The 25,656-nt window shown below is 46.4% G+C and overlaps 1 protein-coding gene across 2 annotated transcripts in view; it reads left to right on the forward strand.

Moving 5' to 3' along the window:
- Window positions 1–10,180: 10,180 nt before the first annotated feature.
- The window catches only part of LONRF2 (LON peptidase N-terminal domain and ring finger 2), a 37,473-nt gene continuing 21,997 nt past the window's right edge, over window positions 10,181–25,656 (forward strand). The window contains exon 1 of one of the 2 annotated variants that reach the window (XR_009966617.1): window positions 10,181–11,053. Coding sequence is in view for 1 of the 2 variants with exons in the window: in XM_062628520.1 (XP_062484504.1) it covers window positions 10,273–11,053 (781 nt within the window). In the remaining variant the exon portion in view is untranslated. The remainder of the gene's footprint in view (window positions 11,054–25,656) is intronic. The other variant, XM_062628520.1, reaches the window with a different exon arrangement.

Below are 25,656 nucleotides of genomic sequence, written 5' to 3' on the forward strand. Positions count from 1 at the left end.
ATATCTAAATCAATGGTCAGCTTTAGCAGTCAGCTGCAGCTATCCCTTAATAGGACATTTTAGGGACTACCATTTAAAATACATCTTCCTATATGGTAAGCTTCCAACAGCCCTTTAAAGTAAGTACCATGTGTTTCTGTAACTGAGAAACTACAAAATTTTTACTCATGTGCTTGCATGAGCAGAAGAATGAGCTTTCATTTATGAGCTTCACACACCTTTGAAAGCTGTATCTGGTTCTGCACAACCCTGCTAGCTCTTCAGAGTACATTTTGCTGGAAAGCTTTAAGAGATCTCATTCTAAATATCTTGATGGAAGACATTCTTCATGTGGTTGTACTCATTCTAATTCCTGCTGCATTCATAAAAAAAAAACATTTTGAATGAAAATGGCTACAAACTCCCTCTGCCTATTTTTGTACTCTTTCCATTTCCCGAAGGTTTGCTTGTATGCTAGCTAACACAACTGCAATTAATCACAGATGTGGTTTTCCCTTCTTGTCTTACTTCTTTCCAAATAATTAGATTTAATTGGGGAGATGGTGATTATTACATTGGCATTCACTTTCCAGTGCTCTTCTTTTGCTATCAGAGTGATTCACAAACTATCCATTCATCCATACGGATGCCAATACCTACATTTTGTTTGCACAGTCCTTTTGATAGAGTAGCTTTCAGATTCTTCATTAAAGGGGCTGACCTAATCCTTTGAAGTTTTACTATTCGCTTCCTTAAAATGTGGATCAGTCTTAAAACAGATCAGCTCTTGGGTAATAACACCCAGTGAATCTGGATGAAAATGTTGAATAAAGCAGCAGAAAGGATTATCTTTGCTATATCTAAGCCAACCTACTCACAAAACACCTTATCTTCAGGTGCCAGCTCCCTAAAGTGATTCTGGTTTTATTCAATGCATGAACCCAGCGGATGTAGGTTTAAAATAATCAACCAACTCACCAAAAAAAAAATAAAAATCAAAACAAAGCATGCATTTTTTATTTTCCTTCTCTTTTTCTATTCTTCTCTTTCTAGTCCTGTGGTTGAATTCAGTATTTTTTGCTTAAAAATCCTCTCCACACAGAATCTTGCTCATTCCTTCAATGCTAAAAGACATTCAAAAAGACATCTCAGCCATTTGAAAGAGCCTTTTGTGTTTCATTCCCCAGTGCACTTCTGCTGTGGAAGCTTAAAACCACTTGTCGCCTTCAGCCTCTCCTCCAGAGACTGCAGCCTCTCACCTCCTGCCTTCTCTTACCCTTTACCTTGTTCTTCCCCTCTGCTTCTCACCGGCCTATATGGGAAATGTCACTTCTTGTACTGCCACATCACAGAGCTCTGCCCTTCCTGCCTGCCCCTTCACCTCCAAACACCATCAGTGTGCTATCCAGAGCCACTGACTTTTATTTTCCTCTAATTCTACTTTAGGTCCCCTACCCAACATATTTTGCAGTTACATCCTGTCATCCATGGAAGCTTTGTGATCGTCACCTCCCGATTCCCCTTCTTTCATATCCTAATCCCTTCCATCCTGGGGCAGAAGGATGCTGTCTCTCACAGCTTTCCTCTCTGCTGTGTCTCTGAGCAGTGTCAGCCCCAAAACACAGCTTCAGCTATTATCTCCTTTCTTCCATCAGCTAAAATAAGTCACTATGCATCCTCCTAACAGCCCCTGGTGAGTATACCTAGCCATGGTCAAAAGGCTAGATCTTTTCTCACTTGATCACAACCATCCATATTGATATACTTCTTGTTACTTGGACCTGTAAACATGTTTTCCTGCTATTATCCTAATGTTTGGGTGTTGGGTAAATATTCCTGTTCCCTCCTGCATTGTATTTTTTCAGGTGAGATCTCGTGTCTTTTCACATGCCTGTATTTTTATTCCAGTCTCAGGTATGCTGTTCCCGTATAACTGAAACAACTGCTCTCCATCTCTGGTCTCTTTTCTGATGGTGCCCGTTCACTAATCAATTGTTCAAGCCTCCTTTCCTTCCTGATCATTACTCTCTTATTCCTCCTTCAGATCCTCTTACTGCCTCATCTCTTCTGTGTAAACAGAAACCTCCCTCAGACTCCTCCATAGCTTTGTTCAGCACTGCTTGCATGGCACTTTGGCTTCTGAGGTACTGGTGAAGGCCATTTCTCCAGTGGGAAAGGTGGCCATAGTGCTGCCACCCTCCCTGATCCCTGGCACCAGTAGAGGTCCTGCCTATGTCCTGGTGGCTGAGCATGGGAAGATGTGTGCAACTATACCTCCTGGCTGGGTGATACCATTCCAACACTGCCATCCTTGCTGGTGACTCCCACCATGTAATCTCACTCTTCATCTTAGGTTAACATCCTCCTTGGGCTGCAGGAGAGTCCCAGCACTTGGGTTTTCATTCCTGAAGCAGCAAACATCCAGTTTGCCTTTTTGGCTGAGCTGATTGGAGCCAGCTCCCTCTCCAAGTCCCCCAGTGACCATCCAGTGATCTTCCCTGAGCACATGTTTCCATGGAACGGCCCACTGAGTGGAAAAGCTGAAGGCTCTGACTCAGAAATAGCGATGCCCTGATTTGGACACGCTGATGAAATTCATCCCCACAGCCGCACCCCACTGACCTTTCCACTGAAGCAGCCTGCTCCACTATGGCGACCCAAAATCAGCATTTACTCCAAATCTGAAAAACCACTGCTCTCTTCTTCCAGTACTTGCCTCTGCCAGAAAAAAAGGACAAACACTCATTGTTTAGGAGGTAGGAGGTAGAAACTTGCCTTGTCCTGTCTGCTCTTGATTGGCAAAGAACAACAGATGTATTATTATTTTGCTATGTTCTCTGCAAATTTCATCTTTCAACCTGCCTGTGATTTTGTGGGCTGCTAGAGGTTTAAGGCCAGGGATGTCATCGGGAGGTTTCTAATGCTTCAGCTGATGATAGCAATGAGGTTCCAGGTGCTGGGTGCATTGTGCGGGCTCATGCTGAACACCTTACAGGAATCACTTGATAATTAGAACTGGATTTCTGTAGCATGGAATCCCAGAGTATTCCTTGAATGAAGACAGCAATCAGTAACTTCCAGGGGGAACAGGACATTTTACTGCTTTCCACCTGTACAAAACTGACTCACTGTCAGCTCTTCACGATGTTTTTCCCATCTGACCCACATTTAATTTTGTAAGCATAATGTCTGGGACTTCTGTGAAAATGTGTCATAGGCTGACTCACAGTAAAGAAGCGACCAAAACAGGAGAAGAAAGTTTCTTACAGGCAAAACAGTATCTCATGAATGCATCCTATTGATGTTACTTGCCTTTCTCTCATACTGAGTTGCAACCAACCAAGAATTTTAAAGTGGGGAAAGAAATTCACTCTTGAGGTCCAGCTTTGCCTTTGGTGAATCCCAGGCAGCACTCCCAACATGAAATCCCTCACACTATTATTAATGACAGTAGTACCTGGGCCTCAGCACATGAACTGTGGGAAGCTGTGACCACAGACATGATGCTCGAGCACAGCACCAGGATGTCCTTCTCCAGGCTCCTAGGAAATGTGTTCCAGAGCACAGCCTCAGAGAAGACTTGCTGTATTTCCAAGGCAGCCCATCTCCCTGAAAAATGTTTGTGCAGAAATTCTGACTGCAGAACCCTCTCCTGCTTGGTTGCCAAACAGATCCTGGGTATCCAGAGGTGGACGGACATCCCACTCCAGCCCTGTGCCTTGACAAAGCCCTGAGGGCACCAGCAACAAACACAGGTCTTGCTATTTCTTCAGGCATGTGAACCAGCACAATGGGAAATATTTGTGATATTCTGAAAATCCAAGCTGGTGCTTACCAAACAAGACTGAAAAATTCCCTGACTCTATGCTAGGAAACAGCAAAGCATCCAATGTGGAAAGAGGCCTCCTTTGAATGAGCTGTGTCCACAGCTGCATGGGTCAGGAAGGCAGCCACTCCCCAGCCCACCAGGCACTACTGCTGGTGTCACCCTACTGGTTCTGTAGCCCTCAGACTAGGAAATAGGTGCTGTCAGGAAAATTCACAAGTGGCCCGTGCCAACCGAGGAGAGAGGCTTGGTCACAACGTACAGAACTACAAGAATAAATATTTACTCACGTGCATGAGGTGTCCCAGACAAATTGGGGCACCTGAATGTGGTTGCACACAGCGTTCTTATCCACTTCAAACATTCTGGTACATGATTTGACTAATCACTAACACCCACGCTACTGATTACTAATCGTAGTAAAGCTTTGCAGAGCAACAGTATTCTTTCAGCACTCTTGCTGCTTGTCTATTGATCCAGACATCCCTGGAGCCAGTCTTGTTAGAGTTACTTGTCTTAGACTAGACAACGCTTGGAGGGTTTCAAAGACATGTTACAGGGGGTAGGATGCTGGCAGTATCTTGGCTATCCTGTGGTATCCTTTATCCTTCATGAACAGCTCCAGGCTTTTAAGAAGCGAAGTCCTTATTTTCCGGGGCTGGGCTGTCCTTTAGTTTGCTTTACTTAAGCATGAATAATACCAGTCTCCAGTAAAATTTCACTACCTCATTACATTACAGTGTATGTCATATATATTAACCAAGCTAATACGATACTGTACTATAAAGACTGACTGATATAATAGTTAGGGAAGGGAATTTCCTTAACAGGGTTTTTCTTGGAGCAAGGAGCCGCTTGCTCTACACAGCAACTATTGGAAGGGAATCCAGCAGTACACTTTAATTGGCTCCTTTTGCATCGTAGGATGTGTTAATGATTTGTTGGACAGTTATTAAGCTGTTTAACCTTCCAGTCAGCCCATGCAGGATGTAGTTAAGAATAATGTCTTTTGTACAAGATACATGTGTGTCACGCTGAAAAGAGAAGATCCGACTCCCTGTTTGAGACCTTGCAAGGTGAGAACCTCCAGAAACATTCCCAGCTCCTGTGATTCACAGCAGCTGGGTTAATGTATTACAAGTCTTCTTGGGAAAAAAATAATCTTCATTATGTTTAGTATCAATAGATCTTAGCTAGCACCTTTTTCATCACTGGCACTGACCCTACAACTTTCTTAACAAAATGGTATTTCTGAAAAAGGGCTTTCTTAAAAAAAAAAGATAAAAAAATAAAAAAGTATTTCTGCTATTTCAGCTGGGGCACATTCATTAATCTGACAAAGACTTTAGTAGTAATAATCATACACTGACCTTTTCTTTTGAAAGCTGTAAAGCTTGCAAGAAATGGGGCAGTGATTAGGGAAGGAGAAAAGCAGTTGAGCGCTGGCTGGAAGGACTGCATACTGCACCCAGCAGTGCAGTTTTCTTGCCAAAGTGTAAGGCATTAACATCATGCCGTGGTAGATGGGTCGCTTAATTGCATATAGCTCTCCTTTGCAGAGTGCTCAAGCTGATGCCCGAACTCAGGTTGAAGTTTCAGCACCCCCATTCAGTTGCAGCTCAACCAAAGGAAGCTGTATTTCCAATGGAAGTGAGTCCAGAGGAGGGCCATGAAGATGCTCAGAGGGCTGAAGCACCTCTCCTGTGAAGACAGGCTGAGAGAGTTGGGGTGTTCAACCTGGACAAGAGAAGGCTCTGGGAAGTCTTCCAATACCTAAAGAGGGCCCAAAATATCTGGAGAGGGACTTTTGACAAAGGCATGTAGTGACAGGACAAGGGGGAATGGCTTTAAACTGAAAGAGGGGAGACTTAGATTAGATATTAGGATGAAGTTCTTCCCTGTGAGGGTGGTGTGACACTGGTACAGGTTGCCCAGAGAAGCTGTGGCTGCCCCATCTCTGGCAGTGTTCAAGGCCAGGTTGGACAGGGCTTTGATCAAACTTGTCTAGTGGAAGGTGTCCCTGCCCATGGCAGAGGGCTGGAATTAGATGATCTTTAAGGTCCCTTCCAACCCAAGCTGTTCTGTGATTCTGCTTCTGAAACAATCTGTGTATCTGAAAAATCATATTCTGAAATTTCATCCACTAAATTGAGTGCCCCAAGTTAGTGGCCACTCTGGACTTAGTTCACCTATACCTCAGCTTCTCAGATGCTAAAGTTTCTACTAGTATTCCTTTTGACTCCTGCTCTTGTTGAAAATGTAAATGCGTATTTGTGAAGTATTACAATGCTGTACCCTGAATGTTACAGAAAAGTACATAGGGAAATTTCTAATTCTGCTACTGCCACAAGGTATGACTAATACAAATCAAAAGGTGCAGGGGACTGCGCAGTGACCAAGGAGAACATTAATGTTTGGGTGCCCATTAACTGAGTACCTTCTTTCCTGTAGCATGCGTCCTCTACAGAAAATAGTATGTGATTAATTAAAATTGTATCAGGTTAACGCATGAAGGAGACATTAAATAAGCATACACAGCCTTAATTATGCTGTATCCTAAATTTTGTGTCTTTGACTTTGCAGCCTCTGTAACATTTCAGTGTTGCACTTGTGTTTGCCTGTGCACTGATTATACCCTAATTACCTTGTTCTGAAGCAATAAAAGACAGATTTCCTCCACAAGGAGGAAAATCATCAAAACGAATGGGAGTTTAACACTTCAAACTACTTTGGAATAGAAAAGTGTTAGCAGAATTAAAAATGCCCTCCAAATATGTAAATGTTGTCATTGCAAAGTTGCTTCATCTCCTGCTTTTCCCTTCAAACTTCAAGTAAAATTCTGCCCTGGGGAAAACCCTGGGAAAGACAGGCCCAGGGAAGAAGTTGAAAATTAGGCTACAAACTTAAAGGAAACCTCATGTCAACCCTGAAGCGGCTCAGTGGAGTAAGCACTTCTAACTCTTCCCTTGGAAAGTGGACGGACTTCTCCACGTTGCTTGAGTGAGCATGATGATGAGGCCACTCCTAAGTGGTAGCATACTGTTCACAGGAAAATAATACTGCTAACTGGGATCACCTCTAACAACCTGCCACATAGCGCCTAATTTTGGGTGACAAGTTTTGTGGGCTTTTAAGACGATGAAGCCAGCAGAAGTTTTCCCATGGTTTACAAGGGGAGGCCCTTCATCTCCTGCAGTAGGCAACATTTCAATCCTAAGCTTCAATCCACTACCTACAGCTTTTCTTCTAATAAATATTATAAATCAACTGTGGTGTTTCAGTGGGTTTTCAGATCCTTTATGAAAAATCCATTGTGCTTGTGGCTGTCACAATCAGTTGCTCTTAGTGTGTCCAACAAGAAGCCATAAGCCACACCACCACATCACAGGGCACTGAACTTCTTGGCAGAAGTCTCCTATGTTACGTTTGTTGAGGCAGCCACACTACTGATAACTTAAGTGATAAGTATCAGCTTTTGAAGTATAGGTAATTAATAATTTTACTTTAGTTTCTTTCCCTTGTTTCTTAGGCTATTTTTTTTCCTGCAAAGTATTAACACTTCTGGGTGGCTCAAGTGGCAAGTTCACGTTTCATCACCCATCCAACATCCATGGCTTGGTGACTTCTTATCAATGTTGCAAAAGGGAGCTGTATCAGAGAGGCATTGTTGTTCAGACAGAGAAAGAGTAGATATAAGCTCAGAGTAATGCCATGACCAAATGTACAAATGAACCATGTTCTGGAGCAGGAAGACTTGCGAAAGAACATAGCCCCTGAAATAATCATTGAGGATAAGAGTGATGCTCAGATGCCGGTGGCAAGCAATTCTGTACACAGGAAGAAGGGAGAAGATGGCACTGAGTCAGTTTGAACAGCAGTGAGGTAATTTTGTTCCCTTGCAAATAGATGTCTTGGGAAAAAATAAAGGCTGCATGCCAAGAGGCTATTGATCATGTTTCTAAATAAGGTAGCACTCTCACTTTGCAGTAGGTTCGTCCAGAAACACCTGCTAAGTGTTGATGAGGAAAGGAATGCAGCCCTCCCAGCACGCTGACACAGGATGGCATGACACAAGTGCAGCAGCAAATGGAGGGTTTTAATACCACCACCTGAGTCAGTGCCCTCCAAGTGCCCATCAGAAGGGATGACTGGAGGCAAAGGGCCATCACGCAGCAATCCCAAGACGTGTGTGGAAAAGTGGCATGGCAGGATGGACTCACCTACTCTTTCCTCCCACAGGAAAGCAGGGAGGGCTGCTGGGGAGCTCCAGCCAAAGAGCCTAATGGCCAGGGGAGTGGGATGGGAGCAATCAGCGGCAATGCTGCCGCTCCTTGCCAGAGTCCCAGGAACCAGAGAGTAATGATGGGGGGTGGCTCAAGCAGTGAGTGCATTTTTATCACCTGTCCAGACCCTGTGCTTGTCCTTCATATGGCAGAGCAGAACTGGCCACACTGCTTCTGTCCACTTGCTATGAATTGTGTCCCCAGGTGAGCTTGATAAAACAGCAGTGGGATTCAACCCCATCCTAATTCCAAGTGAAAATGTCAAGCGAGAGAATTATGAAAAGGTGATGGGATGCTAAGGTCAGCTTCTGGATAGAAAGCTTGAGTCAAGGAGGGTGGTGCAAGTGTTGGACTGGTGGACATCACTCAAAGAGCCACTACTTAGAAACGTTACCAGTGCAAAATGGGTAAGTGCTAGAACAACATATTACTGTTTTGCAAAACAACTGTACTTCTTGGATGGGACTTTGAGTGACCTGGTCTAGTGGAAGGTGTCCCTGCCTATGGCAGGGTGTTGGAACAAGATGAGATTTGAAGTCCCTTCCAACCCAAACCATTCGGTGATTCTACATCACGACATTATCTGCCTGCTTTGTTATTAATCTAGCCATTCCTGGAGCTGGTCTTGCTACAGTTTCTTGTATATGATGCCAGACTGGGGGGAAAGGGGGTGCTCACTGAGGTGTCAGAGGGCTGAGGTGCTGATGTTACCTCAATAGTCCAGGGGTATCGTTTATCCTTCTTGGATGGTTTTGGGGTTCTGAGGAACAAATAACCTTCCATGAGCCCAGGCCCTCTGGTCATGCTCACTTCACTATCAATACTGATGATTACTTAGCCATGATTGTGCAGTATAGGATGTAAACTTTATACACATGAAGTGAGTTACAACAATTTCATACTATTAAGAAAATTAATGCAATTTCATCCTGAAAGACCAATTGGTACAACAGTCAAGGAATTGATTTTTCCAATGTGGGCTAAAAGCCATTACTTGGGGACTTAAGGCCTAGCAGGAGAGCGGCAAAGACGAAAATACCCTCTGCTGTCCAGCTGCAATTTGAAAAGCAGATGGAAATGGGTACCTCCTCGTCGGACTGGCAGACTCTCCACTCCTCCGAACGAACGGCTTGTTTACAGCTCTGTCTAAAATAAACCTTGCCTACTTCTTTTTTTTTCACTCCTGTTATTCCTGCGGAGCGAGTTGGATTCCTCTCTGACTCACGCATGATTAACTAACTTCCAGCTGCATTATCTTTATTGTTGCTGCCGACGCACAAGCCAGCGCTCAGCACGACTTGCGGATCCCAAGCTGAGCTGGCAAGGCTGCCGCTTACAGAAAAGGGCTGTTTTTTTTTTTTTTCCTACGAGAGTTGTGGGGTTTGGGAAATTTTATTACTATGTTTATTTTTTTTTTGCGTTTTATTATTTTTCTATTTAAGACGCAACACGCGCTCGCCTTCTCGGGGGCCGGACAAACACAACCGAACAATAACGGAGAGTACGCCCCGACCCACTCCATGCCACACGGAGGGGGAGTCCCGGTACCGGGAGGTGGTGGTGGCGAAAGCCGGCACCAGGGCGGAGGAGGGGATGGGGGGAGCCCCGACGAGGAAGCGGCTAAGGCCGGGCACCAGGAAACGGGAAGGAAAAGGCTAAACCCAGCAGGAGCCGCACAGCGGAACACATTCACCCCCACACTCCGGCCGGGAACGGCCGCCGCCGGTAGTGGGCCGGGCACACGTGCGGGCGAGGCGGCGCGGCGGCGGGCGGGCACGTGCGGCACCAGCACCTGGCGGCGGTAGCTGCCGCCGGGCGGGTCGGGAGCGACGGAGGGAGGCAGCGGCCTCTCGCTCCCTCCGCGGCGCCGCCGCCGCTGCCACCGCCCCGGTGAAGGGCGATCAGAAGCGACTTACACAACCGACCGCCCCTTACATAAGCCGGGAGCCGGGCGCGAGGGGACGGTTGCGGGTCGACCCCCGCCCCTTCGGTCTTTCCCCTTCCCCCTCCCACCGCTACCCCCGTCCCCCACTCCCGGGAGCCGCCCCCCCTGCTGCAGCGGTGTGAACCGCCCCCTCCTCCCTCCCTTCCGTCGCCGTCCCCTCCCAGGAAGGAGCCGGAGTCGGCAGCGCCGCGGGTCCAGCATGGAGTAGGGCGGCCCGGGGCCGGCGGCGCCGCGCGGGCATGGAGCTGGGCCCGGGGCCCTGCGCGCTGCCCCCCGCCGCCGGGACCGGGTCCGCGAACGGAGCCAGGTCCGCGGCGGCGGCGGGGGGACCGTGCGCCGAGATGCTGCAGGTGGCGGAGGAGGCCTTCCGCGGCGGCAACTTCGAGCTGGCGGCCGAGATCTACGGTTCGGAGCTGGCGGGGCTGCCGCAGCCCGAGCGGGGCCTGTGCCTCCGCCGCGCCGATGCGCTGGCGAGGGCCGGCCGCATGGCCGAGGCGCTGGACGCCTACGGCGCGGCGGCCAGGCTAGCGCGGCTGCGGCCCGAGGAGCTGCGGGAGCTGACCGAGAGCTTCGCCCTCAGCATCCGCGACAAGGAGCTGCGCCTCCCGCCGTGGGGGAGCGGCGGCGGCACCGGCGGTGGCGGGGCGGAGAGCGAAGGGCTGGGAGACCCGGCGTGCTGCCGACCCCCGGAGCTGTTCGCTTGCCCGCTGTGTCGGCGGCTGCTGTGCGAGCCGGTGACCCTGCACTGCGGGCACACCCACTGCCGCCGCTGCGCCGAGACCGGCGACTGCGGCCGCTGCCACCGCCCGCGCCGCCCCGGCGAGACGACCTCCGGCGCCTCGCAGCCGTCCTCCGCCGGGACTGCCTGCCCGCGGGTCAACGTGGTGCTGGGCAACCTGCTGCACAAGTGGTTCGGAGCCGAGAGCCGGGCGCGGCGGCTCCGCGCCGAGGGCGACGCGCTGCGGGAGCGCCAGGAGCTGCCGGCCGCCCTGGAGAAGTACAACCAGGCTCTGGAGATGGGTGAGCGCCCGCCGGGGGGGAAGAGAAGGAGAGGAAGGGGGTGAGGTCCCCCTTCACCCGCAGCAGCCGGGCGGGGTGTGTGCATGTGTGTGATCTGTAGTGAATGGTGGGAGAGGGCGCCGAGGGGAAGTTTAGAGAATGAACCCTCCCAGTGGGTCTTCCCCCTGTCCTCCCCCCAGTGAATGGCTATTTTTGTTCCACTGTTATTTCTGCCCTTGCTCAGAAGGTGCCTGGCGTTGAGCTGCTTGCAGTCGATGACTCATTATGCAGTATTTCTAGAAAACCCACTTTCCTATTTGCGGGAAAACACATCCTTTAGTAAAGGATACGCAGGAACGGTTGTGTTAACCACCATTGTGGGTTCGTGGAAGAAATTAGTGTGTGGATCGCGATCGTTCACTTACGTGCGGTTGCATCTTCGGCACAACGTTGCCTTTGAAAACGTTTAAGGAAATATTAATGAGTACAAAGGCTGAAAGAATTTCCTTTGTCTTACGCTGTGCAGAAATACTCGAGAGGTAAACCTGCATTTTGACTTGTAGAGATCGTTCGCCTGCCTTTTGAGGGTAATCTCTTCATAGGCATGTAGTGTTTCTGTGTGCAACGTATTCTCTGAAGAGCCTGGGTTTGAATAAAAATGGCATTGCCCGCCGTCCTCCTCTGCCAAACCGATGGCGGGCATAGTTTATCAAAACTGGGTTGTTTTCAGCCTCTGCGCCGAGTAGTAGGTGGATCCTGCTCGCGCGGTTGTAGCCTTATAGTAATGGTTGTGTGTGTATGTGCGTGCTTCTGGCTTGTTTGCTCTGCAAGCGGTGGGGGTGGTACCACACCATGAGTATCTGAAACGCCTAGAGCTGGGAAGAGCCAGGATCTCAGCAAATCCCCCACGATCTGCCACTCCTCCAGCCTTGAGCATGATAGATGTCTGGTTTAATTGAGGAGAAGGGGGCAGAAAGCCTTGGTTGCTTTAGCAGAGGTGAAATCCTGTGGGTAAATCTCTTCAGAGGACAAATGTGGAGAAAACTGCTCCTTCTCTGTGGAAGGGCTCCTTCCCTACTTGGAGTAAAATTACTATCCTTGTTCCTAGTTTTTACAGCTAGGGATAAATGGCTCTGATTTTTATTATTATTTTGCTGGCTGCTGTGGAAAAAAACCACACAGTTACCCCAGTCCCTGATTCGCTTCCATTTTTTGCTGTGGTTGCGTGATAGGCATCAGGGAAGAATTTGGGATAGTGTAACTAATGCTGGCTGCAGAAACCATTACTTCTGCTATTTATTCCACTTTTCCAGCTAGATGTGACAAGTTTTCAGTTAGCTGAGTGTCCCTGTAAAACTATTATGTGGTTTAGCTGAAGTAATCTCTATTAAAGTAGGGCAGGATGGAGAGCCCAAGAAGGAAGGTGAAGCAGAGGGCGGGGGGAGGCTTGATGTAGGTCAGTGGTGGATACAGTGGGTTTTCAGTTGTGGTGTCCCATAATGTTTTAGGTTCAGGGTCTCCTGGGGAGAGTAGCCTCTTGTCAATTAAATAAGTGCTTGACATGATTTTTAGAGAACTCTGTGTGCTTCTTGCTGTGCCTGCACTGGGAGGGAAGAGTGTATGTAGTGTGGTGCTTAGTGTTCTCGCACAGTCTGTCCTTCCCCTTCCTGTCCTTGGAGCACGTACCTCCAGCCCTGGCTGCTGTGCATCAGGGTCTTGAGATAACTCCCTCACAGTGTACTAGTTTCTGTCTTTCCCAAGTACTTCCTGTGATTTCCCAAGTACACTGGGAATCTCTTCATAAACTGTCAGTGACTCTAAAGTTGCTTACTAAGACTTCTATTTTCAATTAGAATTAAAAAAAAAAAAAAGGTAGGTATCTCACTGGCTCTTTAAATCCTAAAACCATAGACTTGTTTTCCTGTTTTGTGTGTGCTGATGCCATTTCTCACAGCTCAACCTGCTGTCTGAACTTCATGTTCTGAAATTCTTAACACGTGCTCATCAGGTACTGCCTTTTGGCTTGCTGGACTTGCCTTCTTGCTTCCCAGCCAAGTACTGCAGTAAATAAGGAGCGGGGGGGGGGGGTGGGGGGTGTAAGGAAGAAAAACATGTTTTCTAACCATTCAGTACTGCTTAAGTGTTAGCATATGGGCAACTTGAAATGCTTGTGAGCCACTGTAAGGTATTTAGGACTTCAGTGTGTTAGAAAATAAGTGTTTTTTTTTAACCTCCGCATGCTTATGTATTACTGCTGAGAGTCAAGGGCATGGGTATCTTTTGAATTTCTTCTTAGAGACTGAAGACACATGAGTACATTGATTATACAATTGCTGTATAAAGTTGGGTAAAAAAATTCCAGGCTTCTTGGCAGGACACAAGGTTCAGTGGGGTTTTTTTACTGGTATTTCTTGTGCAGTACTTTGCTGCTCCAGTTGCAACAACTGGCTTTGTGTGATGTGAGTGCAGGTTTTCCAGTTCCTGATTACTTCCTCATTCTGACTTGAAACTGTGTCTTCTGATTTGCGTTTTACTTCTTGAGGTGCTTCAAGTACAAACTGTAAAAGTTGCCTGTCATGTAGCCAGTACACTTCCAGCACAGTCTGGAGTATCTGCTCCTAATCTCGGGTTTTAGAGGAGGTCTGCATGCCTTCAGGTTGTCAACTTTTTCCAGTTCAACTAGTTAGTCCTGCAAAAGCTTACTCTTAGCATGTATGTTCATCTTTTGTCTTTTATCAGATCTGCAATACCACTGCTGCTCCTGTGTTAGCTCTCATAGTCTGCTATGGATTCAAGTGTGGTTGTGTAGGTTTTTTCTGTTCTTTTTAACAAAATCAGTTTTACTATGTGGTCCTTCTAGTCCCTTTGAGATGTCCACAGCTTGGTGGTCTCTGCTGTTTTGAACAAAGTCACTGGCTCTTTCGCTGCCGTAGACATCGGAGTAGATCCCTCGTTATTGCAAGGTATCTAATTACCACAGCTTCAAAGCAAACGCATGTCAGGCAGCTTGAAAGGAAGTGCTCATTTCCAGCTGGATCGCTCTTCGTGCCAAGCTTTATGCTGCTCAGCCATCATAATATCAAGGATTGTCCAAATCTTGCTATCAGGGCTGTTTCCCTGAAATTTAGAGAGATGGAGTGTGAGAGGTGGGCTTCCTCTCTGCCATCCCTTATCTCCTAACTGGTCTTCTGAATATATGAACTCTTAGGTCAATTAAACTGAATTATGTTATTATATATGCATGCAGGGTTGTTTTTTGTTTGGGTTTGGGGCTTTTTTTTAGGTTCTGCAGCTTTCTGCACCCCTTTTCCTCTCACCTATTCTCTGATGGAGATGTTTTTTGGAGGGACTGTGCCAGGGAGGAGTACAGTTGCTTTTGTGTCTCTAGGCTTACAGACACACCTGAAGGCTGTGTGCCTGAAACTGAAGGAAGCTAGATTTCAGTGACAAATTAACGTGGGTGTGCTTTTGGGAGTATATGGCTGTTCCTTCATTGGGAAGATGATGAATAGGGCTTTTTCCAAGTACCATGCATAACTTTGTACAGCCGAAGAGTGTATTGTGACAGGGGTGGGAGCACAACAACAATGTTCAGTCTTGGGGAATATTATTTATCAGAAAATATTGTCTTATGCTGTCCAAACAGGAGCACATTGTACACTTTGTGCTAGTCTGCTGGTTTTAAAGTTAATGCTATACAGCTCTGAAGGAGACCCAGCTCTCTTGGGGGTGAGGGTGTGCTTGTGGGCAAACACGCAAGAGTGTAGGAAGGTTTGGCTGGCAGCAGCTCATGCCTTCAGCCAGCATTTCTTTCTGCCCTTTGTACCAAGCCTATTAGCATCCTGTGCCTTTCCTGTAAATAAGGCTGAAGATGCCTGCCCATAGGTAAAAAGCCCAGCCACGCAGTCGTCTTGCTGCTGGTGTTTTGTAATGGCGCTGGTTCCTAACCTGTGTTGGCAGGTGTAGGTCTTGGGTGGTCTCTCAAGCCTGCATGTGGGCCTGCAGCCCTGCTAGGAAGGGCCATGTGCCTGCCAGGCCCTAATCCCTAAAGAGCTGCTTTGGATGGGGAGTGATAGCCATGCCCTGGTTTCTGCAGCACCGTGAAGCAGGTGTTCAGTTGCCTGCTGTGCAATCATGTCTGGCTCCCAACAAAGTGGCGCACATCGTATCTGGACACCAGCGTGCCAGGATGCCCCACTTCTGCATGAGGCATGTTAGCTCTGGTGTGTAATTACCCACCGCTGCAAAGTCTGCCAAATTGCTCTCTGGAGAGCATTGAAAGACACAGCAATCCTTGGAGTGGTTGTGTTTACTTCTGGTGTGATGGGCTCTTTGTGAGCAGAAATAAGTTTTCTTAGGATGAGGGATAGCCGATGTGTATAGCTGCTGAAATTGCCCAGCATTTTAATTTCCCTCCTCAAGGGATTCAGAGTAAGTATGTAGGAGGTAAAGCTCAGTTATATCAGAGTTTTAAAACCATAGTGGAGTTAAGGATAGATACATGTGCAAAGGGGGGGGCTTATTGCAAAGTCATCAACCCGTGTCTCTGTTTCCAGTGGATAAAGGATGGTGCAGGAAAGGCCAGGGAGAGGAGACAGGTTTATATGAAGCCTGATGTAGTGTCAGAGGTAGCATGCTGCAGGACAAGCAAGTGAGGTGCTCCATCTCATCTCCTTCGATTGAGAGCTGCATGCTGACCCCCAGCCCACGAGGTAGTGTTTGTGGTATTGCTAGAAACAAAATGTAGGTGCTTTCCTGAGATTTGGTGGAAAGAGGGGGATGTGTCTTTCGGCCAGACCTTGAAGAAGGGTTTCTTCCCTCTCATCCCAGTGAGTGTTCACCATAAATTGGCCTGATCCAAAAGAAAGCTTAGTGTGGCCACTCAGCATTAGTGTAGTGGTCAAGTGATTAACAGAAACTTACCTGGTGCCTTCCAAATTCTCCCTTCGAAACAATTTAAGGAGGTAGGCCAGAAGGTGGTAGAATAGGGCCATAAAGAGAGCATCAGGCATGTGCGCATGAGGTCTCAGGCCAAAATAAACCTGTTCTCAAGCAGACTGAGCCTCTTTGGACAGTGTCATGCTGGTTCCTGCTCCCCAGCTTGCTCACTGGGCTGTTTTGAGTAGCGTGCTAGGAATTTGCCTGCTCAGGGTCACCATACCCCCATTGCTTTCCCATGCCAAGCATTGAGTTTGCATGGTGGGAAGCTTGGTCCTGCCTCTGTGCTCCTGAGCATGTGGACCCTGCTTCACTCAGGTAGCAGATGGGATGTTGACCTCAGTGTAGAGTGTCTGCAAACCATTGTGGCCTTCTTGTCCTGTCCTATCTCCTCTGGTTTATATAGACAGTTATTCATGTTGGTGTTCTTGGAAACAAATTCAATTATACAACTCTGGTGTACTGGCTAGGTGGGTGAGTAGTTGATGAGTATCTTTGGCTTTTCCTTCCCTTCTACCTCCCCTCTATATTGGTAACTCTTAACAGGTTAAAAAAAAAAAGCCAACAACCCAAACCAAAGAAAACCCAACCAACTAGCAGTGCTGCACAGAGAAAACAAGTGCGTCTTGCTGCATTCCTTGGCCTTCCATTTTATTAATTATGCTGCTGTTTTTTGAGAACTTGGACTCCTTAACAGTGTGCTTGGACTGAAGTTGTGGTTTTTCAAAGAAAACCACTTGAGAGCATCCACATGCACCTCTATATATGAATTATCATAGAACCACAGAACAGTTTGGGTTGGAAAGGGCCCTAAAGCTCATCCAGTTCTAATACCCCGGCCATGGCTTGGGACACCTTTCACTAGTCCAGGTTGCTCAAGGCCCCATCCAACCTGGCCTTGAGTGCTGACAGGGATGGGGCAGCCACAGCTTCTCTGGGCAACACTTTGTGTCTTCTTTTGTACAGTATTTCAAGAAGATAGATTGCTGTTAGAAGGTGAGGTCAGTTGTATTTTTCTGATGCGGTAAAAAAGAGGTTGATAGAACCTTCCTTCCTCACAGGATCTTGGGAACGCTTTCCAGTTTTCGGTAGTAAAGAAGTAAGTCTTTGATGTTGTACGAGCCATAAGAGAAAAATAAAGCCATGGTAGACAGATGTCGTAACTCCTAGGACAGTGAATGGTTCTGTCATTTTAATAATTTATCTGAAGAATATTTAATTTTGTAGCTCCTGAAGGAAAGTCTGACTTCCAAGTGAAGAATGAGATGTGGTCTTTCTGAAATTACATGCTATGAAAAAAATAGATGCTTGCTGCTTAGAGGATTTGTGCTAAAAAAAGGAACTTTCCCATCCCTCTGTAAAAATTGCCTCTTGTAATCTGCTTAAAGGCTGTCTCCAAAACCTCTTTGTTCTGTTTTACATGAGCAGAAAAATGTGTAAAAGTAGAAGTCGGTGTTACTTGGAGACTGTTGCAGTATTCCGAGGGTTATTTTTAAGTTAAAAGTATTTTGCAGACTTGTGTCCATCCACCCCTCTTTGTTTTTTTTGTGTTTTTTTAGTCTTTTTTTTTTTTTTTTTTAACTGAGGTAGTGCTTGAAAAACAGTAGTAAATACTTCATATACAATACCACTGGAAACATGTCAAGTATCTGAAGAGGGGCTATAGGGATGCGGGGAGGGACCCTTCATTAGGGACTGTAGTGATAGGACAAGGGGTAATGGGTTAAAACTTAAACAGAGGAAGTTTAGGTTGGATATAAGGAGGAAATTCTTTCCTGTAAGGGTGGTGAGGCACTGGAATGGGTTGCCCACGGAGGTTGTGAATGCTCCATCCCTGGCAGTGTTCAAGACCAGGCTGGACGAGGCCTTGGGTGGTATGGCTTAGTGTGAGGTGTCCCTGCCCATGGCAGGGGGGTTGGAACTAGATGATCTTAAGGTCCTTTCCAACCCTAACTATTCTATGATTCTGGTTACTTAGGAGCAGGGGCTCATACTACTGATTAGCAAAGAGCTTGCGTTTGAAAGCTCACATCATGTAGTTGGGTCTGTGGAAGTTTTGCCTGCCTGCAGAGGGTCTGCTGAAAGCAGAGGCTTTGCAGGGCTGCAGGACTAGAGCCATGGGGGCAGGAAGCTTACCCATCACAGGCATACAGGGGAAGAGGCATCATTTTGTCTGGTAGACAGTCTTTGAGTGTGGGGTGGTTTTTTTTAAAGTAGCTAGCATTGCTTATGTAACTTAGTTATGTACCACTTAAGATGGGGTGAGTATTTAAGCATTTACCCCCCACTGTATGTAACATGGATGTAGTTTCCTATAAATAGTTGAACTACTTCAGCAATCCTAGAAAAAGAACTATACCTGCGTAGCAGAAAGTCTGAAGAATTTCTGAAGTCTCTTCAAACAGCATGTTCTTTTTCCTTTGCTGTGAGAAAGTATAACAGGATGTCTTTTGCCTTTGGAAGAAGACATTTATAGAACCGACTTGTGCTTCCTAATCTTAGTAGGATACTGCACCACTCCTTTTCTCTTTTACAAATACATGAAGTGTTCAGCTCTATTTTGGGACAGAAGCAGTGAGGTAATAACTGAGAAACAAGAAGGTCCTTTTTGTGACTTGCAGAGTCAGAAATTCTGGGCTGAAATAGGCTTTACCTGGAGAAAGGGAAGGTTATAGAGACCTGAAGAGTAACTAGTAGAAAAAAGGGCAACTAGGTTATCACTGGTAAAGTCATTATGGTACAGTATCTGGCTGCAGGTTGATCTTGTTAGCTATGATCATGGCAGATCTACTTAGCTGGTCCCACCTGGCTGAGAAGCACAGCAGCATGTCTTTGGGGTCTTACAGAATCACGGGTTCATGTGCACCTAGCACAGCTCCCTGTTTCTAGGGAGGCTCAGGGCCTTTCATTGGGTGCTTTGGCGATCAGGCAGGGGTTTGACCTCTTGAGGTAATTTGTCTTGGTGGTTATGGCTTTGTACTTCACTCTGTAGGCACTGTGCTTTGGGACAGTCTCTGTACCTGCTGTTTGAGGGGATGCTTCGGTTCTGACTGAAGCTTTGGAGTGAAGCCTTAACTGAGCCCCAGACTAAACGGTGGGACAACTAGTAAGCACTGAAAAAGAGTCACACTTGTGTACTTAATGATTTTATTATACTAGTGCTGAGCATCCACAGATGGACTTGGGATATGTCACCTGAAGCAGTACACAAATGTCTAAAAGATAGGGTGGGAACTTAAAATATAGGGAGGGGGTGTTGATCTGAGAGAAAGTAGAATGCATCTAGCAAAGCACTGCAAGATAGGATTTGGATGGGAGGGAGCAATGATCTAATACGTTACAGTTAGCTCTAAACTGAGACATTCTTGCATTGAGGATTTTGGCTGTACCATGCCATTCATTACTTAATGGGTTTGTAAAGAAGATTATCGTTGGTTTTGTGGTTGCGGAAATGCAAACTAAACCGTAGGTTAATGTAATCAGTCTGGCATGCTTCTTCCTTTTGAGGCTGTATGTACAACACGAAAATGAGGGTGCAAAGTTAGCTGCACTTTCTTTGTAACAGCTCTTCTTCCAGGTATCAGTATAACTTCCCTTAGAGTGCCGCTTCTGAGTAGTGATTAATTGTGCTTAGTGGTGATGACAGTCCAGCTTTGAATAATGTATGAAACTTCACAGCTGAGGACTTCCTGAGCCTGAAATAAAAACGCTTGGAATCTAAAGCATTTTGTCCAGCACACAGGAAAAAAAGTGTTCTTAAGTCTGGGATTTTGAACAGCAAAATATAGAGGCCTGGAGAGAAGTTAGTTCAGTCTTAAAATAGTATGTTCTTAAGAATAATCCAGCTAATCTGTCACCAGTGTGTTGTGTTTGGTTTTTTTTTCAGTTGAAGTAATAATAAAAGGGAGTTTCTTCATGTCTCCCTGTGTTCTCTAGACCAGAGAGCACCTAGGTAAGCATGTTGCAGGGCAAAGCATGTCCTGTATATCGCCGCCAAAGAGGAGGTGACATGTTTCATTACACTGGCTGTGGGCAGCATGAGGAAGGTCTTTGCACTTGCAAGCCGGCTGCTGTCTGGTGGTGCAGGCTCCAAGCAGAGGATGGTGGTACCCTGCACTGCTGGTCCTCATCACTTCAGCCTTTATCAAGAGCTCCTAAACTTGTACTCTGCTGTATCTGCCAGCTCTGGTCACATGGTGAAAACAGGTGTTATATGTGCCTGCACAGTACTGCTTGCAAGTGTCTGTTTCATAATAACAGTGGAAGGGTGTTTGACTGCAAGAGGGGCTGAGGCATCTTTCCTTGCATCCCCTGTGCACTAAAACCTTTTGCACGCTTCCTTTGGGGTCTTTGGGTACTTAACTACCTGAAGGCTGCCAGTGATGTATGCACAGGGAGTGAAAAGCCATGTTATTCAGAAAAGGCTACTCTTTTAGAAAAGTAGTTATTAACCATAGAATCACAGAATGGTTTTGGTTGGAAGGGACCTCAAAGATCTCTAGTTCCACCTTCACTGGACACCTTGCACTAGACCGGGTTGCTCAAAACCCTGTCTAACCTGGCATTGAGCACTTCGAGGGATGAGGCATCCAACCTGTTCCAGTGCCTCACCACCCTCACAGTAAAGAGTTTTTTCCTTGTGTTTAACCTGAATCTTCCCTCTGTCAGTTTAAAGCCATTCCCCCTTGTCCTGTCACTACATGTCCTTGTGAAAAATCCCTCTCCAGATTTTTTTGAGTTCTGGGGATTGGGGCAGCCAGAAATCCAATTAAGGCGGACTGAAAAGTGAGGAAATGTGGTCTTGCTGATGGCAAGTATGCCGTAATGTGCATTGTCCCTCTTAAACAGTTTAGAAAGTAGACCCTGTTTTTCAGGGTGGAATGAGGTTTTATTTGAATGTCCTGAATGTCTTTACTGCTTCTGCTAATTATTTCATCAAGTGGGCTCCTCTATGCCACACCCCCCAACCAAACAGCCCCTATGCATGGACTTGTCATACTTGTATGAAGGCTGGAGGAGAAAACTAGCTTCCTATATCATCTTGCTAATTTCCCACTGAAATTAAAATAAATGTTTATTTTTTTAACCTTATGAAAAGGCTTTCAGTACTGACTTGTTCATAACTGAATGTGTAATATAACAAAACAGGCCAAGTTTCTTTCTTACTCTCTCAAGGGGCAGAACTTTCTTTGAAATGTAAGGAAGATTTCCCCTGAAAACCTGTGTAGACTGACTCTAGCATAACACAACGGTGTTTTTGTGATGGCGCTGTTTCAGTTCTGCTCATGCATCCAAGAAATATGCTTAGGATTGAAATAGATTTGAATAAAATGTGCTTTTCTAGGAAGAAACACCAGCTAAAGAGGATTAGGGAGTTCTGGCAACTTTAAGCTTATTCTTTCTGTGTTTAGTTCCTGGACTAAACCTCAGTGGTAGTTTATTACAATAAAACTTTTACCGTCATCTGTGGTCATTTTGGTGAATTCTTTTAATTGATCTAAATGCCTTTCTGGCACAAGGAGGTTATGGGGAGTCCTCCTCTCAGCCTCACAAAGTCAAGCAGAAGAGGGGTTTGGGTGTTTTTTTATTAAAGAAAACCCCAACAAAACCCCGACTTGAATGCTTGGGCATATCTAGAAAAGTAATTTTGGGTGTTAGCTTCTGCAGAAGTAACAGCAGAATCTAACAAACGCAGAGGAATGCAAACGTGGTGATGTGAGCGGAAGGTTAAGGAGTTTGGAAAATCCTTGCTGGCAAGCACGCTCAAGGTAGGCAATACTTGGTGGTCCCAATGAGGGTCCAGGAGGTAGAGAGCCACCAAGCCCCTTGGCTCTGGGCACTGTCTGTGCTGGGGTTTGATGCCCTGGGATTATGGCTGTGAGGGAGGGAGCTGCTTGGGAAGGCTCCCAGAACCAGCAGCTCTCAAGAAGCTTCTGTGTCCCACCTGCCTGGAGCCACAGATCCTGGCAGCGTCAGCAGTGGATCCCTACTGCTGACTAGAGCATAAATTCTGCTGTGCAGCTGCAGGCTCCCAGGAGAGCTTGATTCTGGAAACGCCATTCAGGAAATACCACATGGTATTGTGGAAACAGTAAAATTTCTATGCTTTTTATTTTTAATTTGGCCTGAAATAATAAACGAGTTCATGAAATACACTTTTTTTTTTTCTCTCTAACCACCGGAAGAAAGAATGGGTGCATTATTTTGAAACAAACTATCAGCTGTCGTGTGACTTTTTCCCCACATTAACTTGACAGTTCTTATAGCATGCCAGCATGTATGCCTTTGAGTCTTCCCCTTCCACCTTCTGTGACATGATTTTTTTTTTCAAGCACAAGCAATAGAACAAGAGGTAATGGCCACAAGCGGCACCAGGGGAGGTTTAAACTGGATATTAGGAACAATTTCTTCACCAAAAGGGAGGATGATTGGGCACTTGGGGAAGTGGTGGAATCACTGTCCCTGGAAGTGTTCACAAACCATGTAGTGAAGCCTTCAGTGACATGGTTTAGTGGTGGTCTTGGTAGTCCTGGGGTAAAGGTTGGACTTGGTGATGTTAAAGGTCTTTTCAAAGCTAGTTGATTTCTATGATATCATAGTGCTTATAGAAACCCTGTAGTTATTTAGGTTGTAGCTGGATATTAACTTTTTCTTCATACTTCTGCACGTACCCTAAATTGGAGTCATCCAGCTGATGCCACAGTTCCACTGACAGAGAGTAGGAGGTGTCAGTCCACCTAGCCTTGCCCTGGGACCAGCCACAGACTATCCTGGGATGGTCCCATGGGCAGCTGGAGGCTGGCAGGGATCAAAGGATGTATGAGCACAAAGCTGGTGAGGTTTCAGGCTGTGCTGCTGGTCAGGGAGCGAAGTGAGCTTGAATGGACACTGCTCCACCTATGGCATCTTGTCTTGGCTGCTTCATCTCACTACAGAAAACCTGTTACAGTATAGTCTCATAAACACTGCTCTCTGGCAAAGCTGGTTTATGTTTTTCTGTTCTTAAATCCCCTTTCTCTCTGTTAACTAAACATTCTTTGCCAGTTACTCATTAAGATGGGCCACACCTTATGCTTTCTGATTGAGACTCCCTGAGCAAGAAGTACAAGCCCTGAATACGTGCAGCTCTTTCTAGTTTGCCTTGGGGTTGCTTTTTTTCAGTAGCTTGTTCTTTTGCCTTTGGAAAAGAGCCTTTGAGCTTTGCTTTGGGAGGATTTGCAGCCTGTGCTACACCATTGTGCACTGCAGTGGCTTTTTTTGGTTAAAGCTTTTGCAGTGAAGGCAAGATCCCCCAGAAGAGCAGACGAAACTGTGCTCTCTGGTCTGCTGAATGTATGAACTGTGCTGAACTGTGTATTGAAAAGCGCTAGGAAGTATCAGCGTGGCTGAAATGGGCAGTAGTGAACAGAAGCAGGAAGGTGGCTTGCTTGCCCCCTAATCTTACACTGTTTCCTTTCCCCCCTGGTGCCAAAAGATACTCCACCCAGTACTGCCTGGCTCCTGCAGCAGGTAGGATGGTAGTAATACAGAGTGTGCATTCATATTTAATACAGAAGATGGATTGCTTAAATGGTAGCTAAATTAAATAATATTTGAGCATCTTCTAAGAGTAAAAGAAAAAAAGCTTGCTTTTGAAGATGTTAGGTTGTTTTCAATTTCATTTAACTTTCAATCTTTTTAGGAGATCAGCTAGAAATGTGGATCACTGCAGAAGTCTGCATGTGTAATAGTTAAAACAAGCCAGCCAAACAAAAGAATGACAGAAACCCCACAGTGTGAACTAGGTTTTGCAGAACTCCTTATTTCAGGTGTAGTCTCTAGCCATCACTGTTTGGGACCAGTGATGTGCCCAGTGGGGCAGCATCATCCCTGGTACGTCATTCTGCAGTTACTGTGTCTGGCGTCAGCCCATGCTACAGCCAGAAGAGGCAGGAGTACTTGCTGCTTCCTTCTTTCTCATCTCTTGTCCTGGCACTGGGTGTTTGCCTGTCAGTGCAGTGAGCCAGTTGAGGGGAAACTGATCCTCTTAAATCTTTATATTTATTTGTTTTTATTGGATTAGCTTCCAGTCAATTGATTGCTTGCTCTGGTTCTCTGTGCAACCACGCGAGCCTGGTTTGCTGCACGAGTGCCAGCATCAACTCAAGGGAGGAGGTGTCAGGATGGAGATGTGATCTTAGGCCATCCCTCTTGGTAGGGGCTTGAACTTAATCCTCACTGGCACCTGTAGCAGTTACGTGCTTTGTCTGTGTGTCTATATACATGTGTGTGTATGCCTAGGCTTTGTATGGGCAATGTGCTCTTACTGAGGATGTGTTCAAGATGCTTGTGCTGAAGTGAGATGCAAACAGTGAAGGCAGAGCAGGCTGGAGAGAGCAGGAGAGGTATGGAGGCAAGAGTCCTGCATAGGGACACACAGGAGGTGACACCTGGAGGAAAAGTCTTGAGAGAGCTACCTTGGAGGTGAAGTTTAAGACCTGTAGAAATGAGGTGGTGCTGTCTCTCAGCACACCTTAGAGTCTTTCTAAAGCTTAATCCCAGTGATGACCTCATAGCAGCCTTCCAGTAACTGAAGGGGGCCTATAGGGGTGCTGGGGAGGGACTCTTCATTAGGGACTGTAGGGATAGGACGAGGGGTAACGGGTTAAAACTTAAACAGGAGAAGTTTAGATTGGATATAAGGAAGAAATTCTTTACTGTAAGGGTGGTGAGGCACTGGAATGGGTTGCCCAGGGAGGTTGTGAATGCTCCATCCCTGACGGTGTTCAAGGCCAGGTTGGATGAAGCCTTGGTTGGCATGGCTTAGCATGAGGTGTCCCTGCCCATGGCAGGGGGTTGGAACTAGATTATCTTAAGGTCCTTTCCAACCCTAACTGTTCTATGATTCTATGACAGTTTTAACTAGCTCACATTTTGCTAAGGATTACTGCACTTAGCTGTCATCACTGGACAGATAGCTTCCAGCCCTCTGAAGGCCTTTCTCAGCACATGAAGGTCAAGAGTGAACAAGAGCAAATCACACCTGAATCTCATCTCCTAAGATCAGATAACTTCAGTGACAAAGGCGTAGTGTTGTTTGGGGCTTAGTGTGTTTCTACAAGGCTGCTGACATAGCCTACCACAGTGTCCTGGCCAAGCTGAGAAGGTAGGGGTGGAGGCTGGACACCTGGCTCGACCATCAGGGGCATGGGGTGGTGGTTAATGGCTTGAGGGCTGCTGGGTGGATGACCGCTAGTGGCATTGCTTAGGTGTTGGTAATGGTGTAGAACTGTGTCAGCCATTCATTAACAACCTTTGTGAGTGGGCAGAACATGTCAGCAAGTTTGTTCTTGACGCCAGACGGGGGAAGGAAGAGGAGGTTGATGTGCTGAAGGGCAGGGCTGACCAACAACCCTGAGCATAGGCTGACCAATCTTGCCTGCTTCAGCAAAGGCAAGTGTGCCTTGGACACAATAATGCTGTGCAACAGGATGGGCTGGGCTAGACAGCAGCCCTGTAGAAAATACCTGGGGGTCTAGGTCCCGATGGACAAGCTAAACATGGATCAGCCAAGGGGTTTCTTGTAATTCTGTGGAATTTTATGCTGAAAGAAGATTACCATCTTTAATGTGTTGTTGGGACCTTAGGAAGGGACTAGAAAATAATGCTTGGCATGTTCGTAATCTATGCAAACTGAATTATACATG

The sequence above is a fragment of the Pezoporus occidentalis genome, unplaced genomic scaffold (assembly GCF_034315485.1).
Source record: "Pezoporus occidentalis ecotype Australia unplaced genomic scaffold, CSIRO_AGI_Poc_V1 ctg32, whole genome shotgun sequence".
Taxonomy (NCBI): domain Eukaryota; kingdom Metazoa; phylum Chordata; class Aves; order Psittaciformes; family Psittacidae; genus Pezoporus; species Pezoporus occidentalis.